The sequence below is a fragment of the Belonocnema kinseyi genome, chromosome 8, assembly GCF_010883055.1.
Source record: "Belonocnema kinseyi isolate 2016_QV_RU_SX_M_011 chromosome 8, B_treatae_v1, whole genome shotgun sequence".
NCBI lineage: Eukaryota > Metazoa > Arthropoda > Insecta > Hymenoptera > Cynipidae > Belonocnema > Belonocnema kinseyi.
Window position 1 is genome coordinate 29,872,050 of NC_046664.1, and position 16,175 is coordinate 29,888,224.

The following is a 16,175-nucleotide window of genomic DNA, read 5'->3' on the forward strand; positions in this document are numbered from 1 at the left end:
ATAAAATAAATAAAATAAATAAAATAAATAAAATAAATAAAATAAATAAAATAAATAAAATAAATTGAATAAATGTTTTTAAAAATGAGAATTTTAAATTAAAAATCCGGGTTGTGAAATCTTTAAATAGTTTTTTTAGACCTCCCTAAGGTACCTTTATCACAAAAATGTTTTCTATTGTTTGAAGCAAATACCCTTTTTCTATTCATTAATGAAAAAATGTCTTTGTAAGTGCAACCAGAAAAAAATTGTACTTTCGTCAATTTCTTCACCAAAACATATTTTTATTTAACAGCAGCTTGCAATCCAAATTAATTGCAGACTATTTTCACATTATTTTTTATTTAATTATATTTTTTCAAAAAATTTGTTGGTTCTTTTTCAGATTAGTCGAATGTCGACAATGATGACTGACACACTGGGCTATAGCAGATTTGCCAGGTTGTCATTAAAACTATGTTTTCTATGCGTTTTTTGCTTTACGGGAACGTTGTTGGTGATTATGAATGTTTTGCAAAAAGAAATTTGGCACAATGTCCGTCCAGATGCCGGACAAATACAGTCCAACCGAGTAGTAGATGGCTCCCAGGTGAGAATTGTTATGTAATCATGGTAGATGATAATATTATTACATAATTCATTACAAATTTAAGAAATTCAAATAAGACTAAAATAAAATTTAAAATCCTATTTAACTTCAAATAATCAAGTTAATGTACCAAATTCCTGAAAATAAAACACATAATCTACCGAAAAAATTTGGATAACAACAATAAAATTTTCCTATTGAAATTTGAAAAGATAAAATAAAGAATTTTCTAAAGAAGAAAAGAAACAAATTATTATTTTTAAAAAAATGAAAAAGAGGAAAAAAAATGGAAATCAACCAACCAATCCCCTCCTTCCGTTTTTTATTTCTTTCAACTTTTTTATTATTTTTTTTTATTATCAAATCATAATAAAAAGCATTTGTAAAAATAATAACGTTTCGGCACTCCTACAGTATCCTTATCAAGGCAAACATTTTTTTCAAATTTTTTATTTTTGTCCAAAAAAATAAAATTTTTGTTTTCTGTTCTTAGAAAAATTATTATCATTTTTTAAATGCAAGAGGAATATTTCATGGTGGTTTTCTAATATGAATTTATATCAAATTTCGGTAGAAAACGCGATCCTTATCTAAAATTCAAACTAAATTTTATATCTTTATCGACATCTGTTGATTTTATACGAAAATTTCTTATTTTCGATATAAAATGCGACAAAATCTAGAAATGTACGACCATGGTTCATTTACTGCTTTCAAATAATAGTCCGAAAAATAAAGATAATTCATCAAAGCTGTGGTTTTTTTTAACTATAAATAACAATTATTGACGAAAAACATTAATATAACAGGAGGAAAAGTTGTTCTGAATTGTGAATCTTTAATGAAGTGTAATTAGTTTTTTTTTTTTAAATCACCCGCTTTCGGTGAAAATCGTCAAAATAACCTTAAAATATTCAAAAATTGTCAACATTATTTGCAATTGTTGAAAGTTTTCATTCGCCTGCAAAATTTAAATTTTGAAATTAAAAATACCCATCTTCGATGTTAAACGGCAACCTAACCGGAAATTACTTACAAATTTTAAATCTTTTTTGATATCTCTTGATCTTTTGTTTCAAGACCTTCATTTCGGACGAAAAATACTAATAGAAACCGCAAATGTTGAAACGTAAAAATAAAAATAAATATTTCGTTATTTTAAAGGTTCTTCAAAATGTAAAACATCATAACATAAAATTGCTTAAAAATTATAAATCTTCTTTGATATCTATTTATTTTTTAATGGAAATATTAATTTTCGATGTAAAACGATAAATTAAATCAGAATTTGAAGAATATATCAATCTTATTTTATATTTAATGATTTTTTAAATAAAAATTTCAATTTCTCGCAAAAAATAATAATTTTATTTTTAAAAAAAATCATTGAGTTCAAATTTAATAAGTTTTGTTTGATTGTACCAATTTTAGATGAATTATAACTTAAAGTGGTTTAAAAATCGCAAATCTTCTTTGAAATCTACACAGACGAATTTTATGTGAAGAACACAAGCATAATCTCAAATTTTTCAAAAATGTTTGATCTTCTTTGAAATCTTATTATGTTTGATTGAAAATACCGATTTTCGGTATAAAATGCCAACAAAAACAAAAATCATTTATCAAATGTAGGTTCATTTTCTTCTCTAGGCTAGTATCCCCTGCAATTAATACTTCTTTGCAATAATAGAATTTAATAAGACTTAAGAAAAAAAGCCTTTCCTGCGTCAAAAATAATAAATGTATTAAGTACCCTGGCGTACGGAAGGAACCGAATGAAGCCTCTACAAAGTACCCGTAAAGACCCCATTGGGTCCCCATTCGGTTCCTTCTTAAAAAACTAAAAAGAAAAAAACAGCCAAATCAACTTTTAGATTGTAGAAATTCGGATTCTACGTTAAAATTTGCATTAGAAATTCACGGAGTAATCGCAATACTTTTTCTTGCAGCGATAAAAACCTAAAATAATAAAATACCTGTCATTTACATGGGCCGAAGGCGACTTCAAGTGCATCTTCTTTTAGTAGCAGTTAATAAGCGTTCCGTCGGTAACTTTAAGAATTTTGTCTGGATGCTAGCGCCACGCAGTGGAAACCTCAGGCAACAACGCTGCGATCAAGTAAGAAAGAATTTTATTTTTAATTTTCGCGCGCAACATACTACTTTAGCTATTATAGATGCGCTTGAAGTCACCTTCAGCAGAAGTTAATGACATTGAGACCACCGAATGGGGACCAAATGGGGTCTTTACGAGTACTTTGTAGAGACTCGAGTCGGTTCCTTCGGTCCGCCAGGGTAAACAAGAAAGTTATTTAATTTAAAGAAAGAAATTTATTTAATATGAATAAGAATGGATTGAAATAAAATATAAAGATTAAATAAAGAATTTCATTAAATCCAAACTTTGTTTGATCATATTTTAAATAATAAATTTATTTGATTCTAATAAAACTTGTTCAAATCAAAGATTTTTCTTAATGTAGAACTATTATTCTTTTCAATCATATTATTTAATTTAATTTTAAATCAGATTAATAATTATTATTCTTTTACTTTCGAAAACCATTTCATTACTTTCTGTTACTTATTGAGTAGCCACTGCAACTATAATGAGATTGCTGTGCCAACTAATAAAATAGCAGCATCGACTAACAAAATATAAGTACCATTATATCTTGCAAACTTAATGGATATACCAATTAACAATTTTTTCAATTTAAAACAACTCCCAGTAATACAAATCCAATTATGTTTCCAGCAGTAATCATTGCTAGTATTTTTATACATTTCGTTATATCACCTTCTGTTCAGACAAGATCAAGAAATTTAGAGACAAAAAAATGTGACACTCGGAAAAATATTTGTCTGAATCAAAAACAAATGTTTCTTTGGTTTAGGGCCAAACAAATATTTTATATTATTTCACACATATTTGTTTGATTCAAATAAAATGTATTTGATTTAAATAACGTTGCTTACATAATTCCAACCAATTTTATTTGAATCAAATATATTTTATTTTTGAAAAAAGGGTCAAATTTTTTTTTAATTACACATTTTTTTAGTGTGGTACTGCTATATCTTATTAGTTAATAAAACCATATCATTTACGGCTGGTACTTATTGAATAGTCACTACAGCCTATAAATTTTCAGCGATTTTCACCTGTGTCAAACATTTTTTTTAGAAGTGATCAGCAATAGTTGCTTGAGAACCTCCATGGATGAGATTTTTCAATTTTTATCATTTTCTATATTTAAATTCTCATCCATAATGAGAAGGTATTAGTTTTATGTGAAAACTGACTTTCAAAGATTTCATTAAATGTCGACGTTTTGAGGCCTCCTGCGTCAGAAAAAAATGTGTACTTTGGTGTCTGTCTGTCCTTGTTATTTTCATGGTCTGTATACCGGATAACTTTCGAAACACTGATGGGATTGAAATTGGCTTTGGCACACAGTTTAAGGGACCAAAATGAAAAACTGATTTGGTCACCCAGCCATTTTTGATAAAAATTTAAAAATTAGAGCGAAAATTAAAGCAAAACTTTTTTAATTTTTTTTTTTTTTAATCGAAAACTCCAATTTTGTTTGCACAGAAATTAATGAAAAAATCATAACTCCATCTTGTGTTAAAAAAGAGCAAGATAATAAAAGTGATAGAGTTACCGAAGTTGTTCACCTTAAAAAGATCTAAAAATTTGTCATAAATTACTTTCTTATATGATAAGTAGTTTTTGTTTTATTCGTCAAAAAAAATACTGAAAATAAAGAAAATTAGTGTTGCGTAGAAGCGATACAAGCTACGAACATAAGTTTGTGTAAATTTATTGAACAAAAAAAGATTAAAAAATTTTTAAGGTACATTTTTTTTTACTGAAAGCATGTTTTTTAATCGTAAAAAAGAAGACTAAAAATCAAAATCAAAAAATTATAGTAACAAGGCATTAAGAATAAGTATGTTTTAATTTCCATGCATATTATGAATTGTAATGATATACGTTTGTCAAAATGATACATGTTTCAGCGCAGCTAAGAATAAAATTTAATGCAAAATAATAAACAAATATTAATGCAATGGTGATAAATACAATTTGTACCTACTTTATTTTGCAATATCTGAATAAGCAATCCCAGGCAGAAGTACATCAAAAATTTATTATATTTAATATAAAATTATTGAGCATAATTCGAATCACCAGACGTCCTGGTTTTCCAGGACATATTCTGAGTTTTCAACGTGTGTCCTGGTTTTCCCTTCAAAACTATAAAAATATTCACATTATTTCCGAGAAATCCTATGATTTTAAACACTAATTGTGCATTGAAGGCCAATTGCTAGATCGTTTTTTCAATGATAAAATCCCAATTGAAGAAAGAGCTTTAACAAAAGAGAGTTCACCAGCATAACATTACAGTTGTCGATTCGGTGACCCTTAATTTTGAAGCGTCTGTGCATGAATGTTAGAAAAATATAAAGACCGTGCGTGTAGCGCGAGGCACATACATAATCGAGTCCGAAACGTGAGATAAATGCATCATCGAGCGCGAGAACCGACAGTCGAGCGCCTTAGGCGCGCTCAAACACGTGAGCCGCGCGCGCATCGTGCTACGAGAATGTGCCCGCGCAGCGGGCAAATGTTTTCTATAAATGGAGATCAAAAATAATTTGTTAATTATTGTTTTTTATCTTTCTATAAATATCTTAATTAATCCCATTATTGATGATATGAGTTCTAAAGTATCTAAAGAATATAAATATTCAACAGGATATCGAATCTAATTGTTGAAAATAAATTATATTAACGAAATATCAGCATATTTGACCCAAAAAATTGTTGTCTAATATAACATGTTTATTTCATAAACAAATTATATAAACAAACACATAGAAAATAATAGTTTTTCTTTCATAGTACCTATAAATTATATTAGTGTTAATAATTAATGATACAGAATGGTCATTCGATATTATTTGTTCACTTCAAAAACAAATATTATAAACAAATAATGTATAGTGGCAAAGGCTTCTCGTTTAATATTATTAGTTTAATTTATAGGCAAATATTATAAATAAATGTGTCCTTTATCCATTTTCTAGACCTACAGTAAACTTATCTTTTTCTTATCTCCTTGAAATTATATTAGTAGTGATGTATCGTGATGAGGATTTTTCATTCAATATTATTTTTTCATAAAGAAATGCATAGTTAAGCCGTTTATAAATATAAAGTAATATTTTATTATCATTGCTTTTCAATGATATCACTGAAAATGTTTCGTGATGTTCTAGAAGAATTAGCTTCCAAGGTGTCTATGTAAATGGCCAAATCTTGCATTTATTCATTAAATAAACAAATAATATCGAGCGAGAAATCTTTAACACTTAAAATCATTACTTATAGATTTTAAAGGCCTTGGGAATAAAAAACAATTTCCTTCTGATTCATTTCTCTCTATAAAAGACAAAACTGTGAATTTGTTTATAAAATTAACAAATAATATCGAATAAACAATCTTTATCACTAAGTATTACCACTAGTATAATTTAAAGGTACTAAGAGAGAAAAATTATTACTTTTGGCCAATATGTGTCTAAGCTATGTATGTGTTTTATAATTTGTCTATAATATAAAAAAATTATGACAGAAAACAAATTTTTATGATAAAATATGATCGTGTCGATAAAATCAAGCAATTTCAACTTATAATTATACTTTGCAAGTTAAATTTCGACGATGATATTATTTTCTATACTTTGTTAACAAAAAAAAGATAGAACAAAATTAAAAAATCGAATCCATATACATTCTTACGCAACTATTGCTGATCACTTCTAAACAAAAGTTTAAGAATTGTTAAGGAATTATAGGCAGCGAATGATTTTCAATTGTAAATTTCCGATTCAGCCCACTGTGGGACTTTTTACTTAAAGGAATTTTATTTTATTTTATTTGGAGATAGTTGATGGAACTTAATCTTCAATAATTTAAAGGTGCTAAATGCAAATGTTGTGGCGAACGGGGCGGAAAGTTTTCTGGAATCTACCGACCTTTCGAAAAGACCTTGGTACATGAAAGGTGGAAAGAGACAACCTCAACCGGCTATGATATCTCGACATAGTGGAAGACGATTAGCACGTATTTGGCCCGATGAAGATCCCAATGATGATAGGCTTTTAAATCAGGTGAAGTGGAGTAAAAGATGGATTGTTTCATAAAAATTTAGTTAAATAGTTTATTATGCATCCAGGGGGAGAAGCGGGACTTTTTCGACGAGTGCGTGTTTTCAGTTCGAGTCGTACTCCGTAATTTTGAAAGACACCGTTAACTGCAAAAAATCGAAAAAATTGTTTTTTTTTTTAATTTTTGAATCGTGAAAAAAAAAGATAACCTGATTATCAAAATAATTTGTTTAAATTGTAATGGCTTTAAAAATTATTATTGCATAAGTTTTGGAAAACACCTTTAAAAGTGAAGATTGTATTTCGAGAAAATCGGTAAATATATTTGTCATAAGTTGCAAAATGCAATGTCAAATTTAGGAAATAAAAATGAATTAATCCCACTAGAATTTCATATTATTTGTTATTCATGAAATATAATAGTTTTAAAATTCTTATATACACTTAGGGTAAAAAAACTTCGACTTCCAATTAAATTAAATTCACAACAATAACAGCTTCGTAGCTGATTTAAAGAACAGTTAAAAAACATAACATAATTATTAATATAAATAATAATACTAAACAGACCTTATCAAAAAATATTCAAAATTGAGAAATTTTAAAATTAAATTTGTTGACGTTCAGGAATGATGTGCAAATCTATATTTCTAAACTTCAAGAATTTGTAACTGTAACTTTTTATAATTGTAACATTTTAAATGGTCGATCTCTGAAATTAAAGATTACCTCATTTAAAGCATTTACAATTAAAGATTATAAAATTTTTGCTTTCTATTTAAAAATTCTGCAATTTTTATGATTTACATTAAAAATTTCATCAATTTGAAAAATTCAACACTCTTGACTTTTGATATTGAAAATCATCACAAATTAAGAATTCTCATTTTTAAATCTTACAAAATTTAAGAGTTTTAAATCGAAATTCGACAAAATTGAAGCATTTTTTGCTGTACGTCTTCAAAATTTCAATATTCTAAACGGTGTTCCAAATTATATACCTTTGGAATATAATTTTTGAAAAATAAATCATTTTCAATTCCAATTTTGTTAAATTGAATCATTGTTCATTGAAACTCTTCTGAATTGAAAATCTTTCAAAATTAAAGGCATTTAAACTGAAAATCATTAACATTGAAGAGTTTGCATTGTAAATATTTAAAACTGTGGAACTTAAAATTTTAGATCTTTAAAATGGAAGATTTTACATTCTTTAAATGTACAACTTGAAACATAATTAATTTTTAAGTTGTAAATTCAAAATGCCGTAATTTCAATGACTTACCTGTCAAATTTCATTAATTTGGAATGTTTCGAATTTAAAGATCTTGACATTTGTTCTTCAAAATCATCATGATTTAAAAACTGTCTTTCATGCATCTTTGAACATTAAAAGTTTTCAGTTGAGAATCTTCAGAATTGAAGAATTTTAAATACATTCCGTTTATACTTTGGATTCTTTGAAATTTCGTATATCCTTTGTAATCTTTGCAATTTCTTTGACATCTCTTAAAGTCTCTGGAGAATCTTCGAAATCTCAATAAAATCCATTAAATTTCTTCCAAATTTCTGAAAATATTTCTGTATATCTTTGTTCTCCTTTTGAAATATTTCAAAATACCTTAAAATTTCTTTCAATCTCTCAAAATCCCTTAAAATTCCTTACTGTTCTTTGTAACCCAAGATAATCGTTTTAAGTTTCCTAAAATCCTTAAATTTCCTTCAAAATTAAAATCCTGTGAGATTTTTTTAAAATATAGATATTCTCTGTGAAATCGTACTACGTAATTTCCTCAAATTCTTGAAAAAATTTTAAATCATTTGAAATTTGTGAAACATCTCATAATTCTTTCAAACCATTTAAAACGGCTGAAAACTTTCTTACTCCCTTGAAACCTTTTAAAATCCCTAGACTTCTTATAAAATCCCTAAAAAGTTGCTGAAATCTAGTTAAATCCCGTAAAAATGTGTACTTTAAAAAATATTCTTAACACAAAAATATTAAAAAATCTTAAAATAAGGGAAAGGGGAGGTCTAAAATTTAAAAAAAAAACATCCTCACGTAATTAACGAACGTCTACTTAGAAAAATTTAAAAGTTTGTTCCAAATCTCGAAATGAGCAAAAATATTGAAAATTTATGGTGCATTTATAATTGGCTAATTTGCTGTAAGAGAGGCTATTTTTACCGAAATTTCTGTATCTATAACTGGATTTTTTTTGTACGTGCAGAAACTTCCAACATTTATTATATATCGATTGCTTGGAAACTAGATCACCTGCCAAAGTTATTATTGTAACAGTAACTTTTTTGATTCCTTTACCATATTGGAAGATATTTTTAACCATAGCAGATCATATTTCCGAATATCAATTTTCTATAATATTTTAATATATTTTTACGTTTTCAGCTGATGTTTGTACCTCCACACTACCACAAAATGAATCCTGAAATACCCTTAAAGAAAGTTTTTGTTCCCATAGAGATGAATGAGGGCAAAGTTGGTCAAGATATTTTTATAAAGGAGGGTTGCCCCGTTAGGTCATGTACAATAATTCGTGATAATCCTGCTGATGCTGACTTACGTTTATTCCCAGCCTACGTGGATCCAGAGGAACAAAGACCTGCCAATCAGGTATTTATATCCCCATATAGTTAAACTCTTGCATGTTGAATGAATCAAGCCTCCAAATTATTTATTTCAAGGTCTTAATAATGCTTGTCATTGTTTGACTCTACACGGAGAAAAATGGATGTTTAAATGTAGATGTTCAAAGGGTTAGATTGTAGCCTCTTACATGCAGATATTAATGCCAAACGTTTATACTCGTACATTCAGGTCTCAAAACTGTCCGAGCGCATATGCATCGCGCATTAGAATTTCACGACTATATTTGAAGGCTATATATTTTCAATAATAAAATTATGGAATATTACAATTTTGGAATACTTCCAAAGAATCGCAATTAGATAATCTTAAGTAAAATTGAATAACGATTTTTTTCTGTCTGAAGAAGAGAACAATGGTCTTAAGTTTCAGGCTTATTGATACATTTGACAGAATGTTTATAAATTTAAAATGAAATTTGAGTTTAAGTAACTCAAAATAGAATTAATTTCCAATTCAGATTACAGATCATTGGTTCCCCGAATACATACTTATATATTAATTCCTTAAAGCACCGTATATAAGTAAACTCCACAAATATTTACAGCCGTTATTTGACATAACCAAACATGTAATATCTCTGATATTTCAGTTGAATATTTTGGATATCAGAGAGTAACATATCACTTTTAACATCTACAGATGCTAACTTTGAACGTCTAAACTGTTCTCCTACAGTTAAACATAAAATATGTTAACTCTGAACATAGAGGTGTTACGATTTAACATTAATTTTTCTCCGTGTAGGAAAGAATTTAAGAAAATTAATAAAATTACCATAATAAGTTAGCAATATACTATAAACAGTTACCTTCAAAATAAAACCAAGACTTTTTTGATTTTAGATTATTTTCTTGGGTTATTTACATAATGCAAAAACATTGAAATTGGATCTTTGTGCCCTCTGAAAGTCCTGGGCTCATAACCTGTTCAATGATCCATAAAGTATAATAAGCAATTTCCTGAGATTTAGTAGCATTAATATATGTAGTGTCAAGTTGCCTTACTTGTTTATGATACAGTGAAGAGAAATTTTTTTTATAACAAATACATGATTATAGCGCTTTTCGAAGCCTATGAAGCCGAGATAAGGCTCTACTTTTTACTCCCAAGGGAGTAAAAAGTGATGTCAAAGATGAATGATAAAAATTGCGTATCTATGATCTCGCCTTTTACAATAATCAGCCCATTCACCGTAAGAACTGTAAGGAAATTTTGGTAGTACATAATAGAATTTCGCGGTAATTTATGGAAAGTTACCATATATAATTGTTCAAACTACTGTTGATAACAAAAAATGTTCTGAAATGTATTGAAAATTTTGAATTTAATTTTAAGAAATTCATCTTCAATTTCCACAAATTACCTGTAATATTACCATAAATTACCAAAGAATTTCCGAAAATTCATTCAAATGTTTAAAATTAAATTTTAGGCAATTTATTGTAAGTTACCATATTTACCTGGAAAATTACAATAAATTAGCGAAAATTTCCAAGAATCTCCGAAACTTTATAAACATTTTTAATTGAGTTCTGGGCAAGTTATGGTAATTTAACATGAATTACCCGTGATATTAGCATAAATTACCAAAAAGTTTCCGCAAAACTTATAAAACTATTGAAAATTTAATTTTAGTCAGTTTATGGTCAGCTAGCATATTTACTTGTAAAATTAGCATAAATTAATGAAAATTTTCATAAACCGGAACTTTATCTAAATGTTTAAAATGTAATGTTGGCTAGTTTATGGTAAGTTACCATATTTAACTGTACAATTATCATAAATGACCGAAAATTTAATAAATTTCTGGAAATTTATAGACATTTTTAAATTCGATTTTGGGATATTTCTGGTAAGTTATCTTATATTACCCTTAAAATTACTGTAAATCATGCTTCCTTTATTTCACGTCCAATATGGACTGAAAACATGACTGCATTTCGAAAAATGTCTGAAATCATCCAATTGTCATACAAAATATCGTATGCGCTAAGGAGGAGCGGGACTTTTTCGACTTGTGTATGTTTTTAGTACTTGTCTCCGGCCTGCGCTATGCACTCGCCTAAAACTCGTACTGAAAACAAACTCGTCGAAAGGTCCCTCTTCTCCCCCTAGGTGAATAATATACTATTTTAGACTTATTATCGTGTTAAAGGTTAACTTCAGGGTCAGATGAGTCTGCCAAATTGCAAACAGGTTTGCTAACTTATTTTTTATCACTAATGAGAGTTTGTTTTTTCACTTGACTCTATCACCTGCATGTCCGTGGTCTGGTTTAAAGGTGTTTGATATGAACCAATTATTTTGGATCGCAACTTCTTTTTAGGGTATCCTTCTGGGAAGGTCAATTGTTTGACGCGTTACTGTCTGAAAGTAACGCGTTAACGTTACATTTACTGTCTAAAAACTTTTAACCCGTTACCTTTACTGTTACTTTATTTACAGTAACGCGTTACAGTTACTAAAAAAAGTATTGCATTACCTTGCCGTTATTTTTTTTATTAAATACTTCATACATTATTTGAATGTCCGCAAAGAATCTTAAGAACTTAGTAGATTTCATTGGAAATTTTAATTAAACTGAATGTTATATTTACAGTTAGTGGCGTAATTTTAAAAATATTGAATTTGTCTATTAGATGTTTTTTATTTGAACTATTATTAAGTTAAGAGTTTTATGCTGCAGTTTACTTAAAGCGTTCCATAAAACTTAATATTTTTCCAATAGTACCAATTTTTCGAAAATTGCATCGCTCATGCATATTATTTGGTCTAAAAGTATCAATACCGTAAGAAAATAGAAGATTATGTACCTAGACAGTAAAGTTGTACTTTATACGAGCTAGAAGAATTTAACGTCCGAGCCGAAGACGAGGACAGTAAAACTGCATACGCGTATAAAATAACTTTACTGCCTACTTGCATACGATACTTTATACAAAATAGGCAGAATAAGTACACTTTTTGTGTAAAATGGCGCTTGATTGTACCGCGTACGCACGCGCGTGGGGTGATGTTGTAAGTCCAAAAGGCACTTTGTAGTTTAACGTAGTTTTAAAATAAATTCTACTCACTCTTTTCTTTTTTTCAGTTCTCACTCACTTCTTCCTCCTTGCTGTCACTTTGCATACCGCTCGTCGCAGTACAATAGAGTGCTAGTTTACTGCCGCTCGCGAGCAGGAAAAGAGCTCTTATTCTGCCTACTTGAGAAAAAGGATGTTTCAAAAAATGTTTTATTCAGAATATTTAATATTTTCTGAATCAAGTTGAAATTTAAGATTTCTCTTCACAATTAGCCAAAGCATATAAATAAAATATTAATTTTTAAATATCACCTTTATAAGTCTATTTTATTGGATCCCAGAAAAATGTCATAAGTGAAAGAATTCGTTTTAGGAGATGTCGACGCTAATTATGATTTTTTTTTGCGTTCTTTTTAATTAAAATTGTTTCTGGTACATAAAAAACAATTTCATGCTAGAATAAGTCAATAAAATAAGATTTTTCCTTACCAATACTAAACAAAAAACATTTTTTAAACCACCCTACTGAACAGTCGTTAAACAGATGCACTTTTCGGTAATCCTGTATCGTACCGGATAAATAATTCTTTTAGATAAGGAAATAAGGATAAGGTGTGATGAAAATTAAGTTATTACTATTTAAAATAAATCTTCTAGATTTAGTGTGAGTAAATTGAGAAACTTTTGATATTAGTATCCAAAAACGATTCAGGGGACACACCTGTTCCCACCAGTCACTTGAATTCCTTTTCTACCAATACCAAAAAAACATAGCGTGTCTTAGTATTTTTTTTTTAACACAAATATAATTTTACCTATAGTGCGTGAAGTTTTATGTAGCGGACGTCAAGTTTCATGTCGTCCGGGTGGCGAAGAGTGCATGTGCGTACGTCGCATGGGCTGGTAGCGGCCGCATGACATATGTTTCACGTGCATGCAATGGTGCGTTGTCAAGGAAGGTTAGACAAAAAGCTTTATTGTTTTGGCCACGTGTCCGTCCGTCCATTCAAACCTCCATCCGTCGTACACTTTTCCAAGTACTGATAGCGAGGGGAAATAAGGGGAGAAAAAAGGGAAATTGAGGGCTTGAAAGTGAGAGGAAATAAGGGTTGGGGACTTGAAGGAAACGAGGAGGGCAGTGAAAATGAGAGAAGGGAAGTAGAGAACACCAGGGAGAGTAAGTAGGCGAAGTGAGGGTAAGTAAGTGGAAGTAAGGGGTAGTAGGGGAAATGATTAGAAAGAAAGATGATTAGTTCAGGGGAAATAAGGACTGAGGATGGCAAATAGGAGAAAGAGAGTATCAACTAGTGTAGTGTGGAGAGGACGAAGAAGTTGCGGAGGGGAAGTAGGTGAAGTTAGTGCTACTGAGGGGAAGTTAAAGAAATGTTTATAAATTAGGATAAGTATTGAACAAGTGAGGGCTGTGAAAGAAAACTAGAATTAAGAGAGTGACTAGGGTTAGCGAAGGCATAGGTAAGTATAAGAGGAAGAAGTTGGAAAAGGGTGACGGAGGGTAAAGTGCGGGGCTTCGAAGCAGGGAAATGAGGATGTGGACGTGAGAAGAAATTAGGAGAGTCGGGAAAGTGAGGGAAATGAGGATGTGGCAGTAAGAGTAAATGAGGGGAGCGCAAGTCGAAAAATGTGAAATAGTGAAAATTCAGGGAGGGCAGTGTAGAAAATTAAGGAGAGCAAGTCGAAGAAGTGAGATTAGGTGAGCGAAAGTAGGGCAAACGTTTATAAATTAGGCTTAATAGTGGAGTAAAAGGGAAACTGAGGATTGGAGAAAGTAAGTGGGAGAAGAAGAGTGTTAACAAGGGAAGCAAGGAAAGGGCGAAGTAGTAGAAGAAAAATCTGAAGGTGTTTTTGGTTTATCAATCGGATTTTCAATTTGCTATATTTAATTTTCGAAATTTCAAATTATTAAATAATTGATAATTATAATTAATAATTACTTGTATTTAGGTATGGTTGATCTACATTTTGGAATCTCCCTATCATTCGTCGAGTCTCGAAAATGTGGTAGTGAATTGGACTGCAACATATCGTCGAGATAGTGACATAGTAGCGCCATACAACAGGTGGCTCAATTTCGATCCTAGAGTTACTCAGATCCAACAGACTATTAATTATGCTGCGAATAAGACGAGAAAGGTAAGAAATCTATGTTCGAGTCGATCCAACGAAGCACTTTTTCCCGAAAAAAATTCTGGGGTTGTTTTGGGAAACTAGCAGAGATGTAGCCTGTGAAAGCTACAACCACGATCTTCACCAACGATCGATCCCGATGCAACCGGAAGGCATACGTCATCAAAGTCTTCACTTCCCACAGCATTAGAAGACGATCGAGTCGGGAAAATCACTTAACAGAAACCAAAAGCGAAAGAAGTACAGAGTTGATTTATAATAATCAGTTAATAAATGTTCTAAAATATCACATTTTATTAGAGCTTGTTTTTAGAATGAGTGTGGGCACATTCGCCTGCAGCTTGGTCAATACAGAACTGTTAGGAAAGAGCGTACCAGCCTGCTCAACAAAGAGACCGGTTTCAAAAAATAATTAGCATTGGTTAAAAACCATTCTGTCGACAATAAACTCCGAAAGTCACTAAAAAGAAAGAAAATAACATCAAATAAATTATTAACATTCCGTGCGCCTCGTTGGCTGAAAGAAACAAAATCCACGTATGGATTTCAAGAGTTAATTGCCGCCTGCCCTGACACACACAATAAGTTTCCGTGAATAAGTAAGAAATTAAGTTGCGCCCGCCATGGAGCGCAATTGGCAGCACTGTCGCCGCGCAAAACTAGTAACCAATGCAATGTGACGATGGAAAAATTATAGACCCCAAAATATTTTTCAACGGTGGCTCATCGCACAAGGCTACACTGTCCAGAATTAATATTGCAAAGTATTCGTGAGACAGGCGTTTCCGAAACTGGTTACGGATTGTTCAAGTGAAATTCCTGTCAAAATTATCCGTAATCGTTGCAATTCTTGACGAATTGCATCTAGATTTTTATAGAGAATTTTCTCCGATGAAATGATCACACCAAGATTAAAAAGACGAAGATTATTTACCCCGAAAAGTCATAATGATGGCCGAGATTAAAAATGACGGGTCGACGCGTCTACCAGCAATCTGGATTGGCTTATGTTCAACCGTGTTCATGGAAATATTGATGGCCTGTTGTGATAAATCAAGCTGGCAAACTACTTTGCCGGAATAAAAAACTAGTCTCAGAGCCAAGGTCGAGGAGGGATATTGTTCAAAGTTAATGTCCGTCCCAGGTTCTTACAGCGACTTGTTATGTAGCAGGCAAAACTTGTCAGAAGGCAGAAAGAAATTGAAAATCTAGATTCCAAATATAAACGAATTATCTCAGTGGTTAAGTGTCGGATGCGTGCTATGATGCTGTTCATAAAATAGACAAATACAAGTATTTTTCAAAATAACCGATGTAGTGGTTTGAGTAATAAGTAGCACAATAGGGATTGACAGATGTAGTTAGGAACCGAGAATTAACTCTCGCGCTCGGCTTTAGGTTCCATCTTGAGACGGTGGAATTGCCCAGGATTATTGGCGTATACAACGTTTTGGTATTCCCTGTCTCGAGGCGTTTACAATTTTTCAAACAATCACATAGTCAGTAGGTACATTTGTCATGCTTTAAAAGCACGCTTCTCTGCTTACGCACAAATCCGACTGGA

The 16,175-nt window shown here is 30.5% G+C and overlaps 1 protein-coding gene across 1 annotated transcript in view; it reads left to right on the plus strand.

The window, feature by feature from the left end:
- Positions 1-16,175, plus strand: part of LOC117178204 (glycoprotein 3-alpha-L-fucosyltransferase A-like) — a 39,919-nt gene that overhangs the window by 12,511 nt on the left and 11,233 nt on the right. Inside the window, exons 3-6 of the mRNA XM_033369503.1 lie at positions 386-589; positions 6,584-6,775; positions 9,183-9,407; positions 14,429-14,617. Of these exons, the coding sequence (XP_033225394.1) occupies positions 386-589; positions 6,584-6,775; positions 9,183-9,407; positions 14,429-14,617 (810 nt within the window). The remainder of the gene's footprint in view (positions 1-385; positions 590-6,583; positions 6,776-9,182; positions 9,408-14,428; positions 14,618-16,175) is intronic.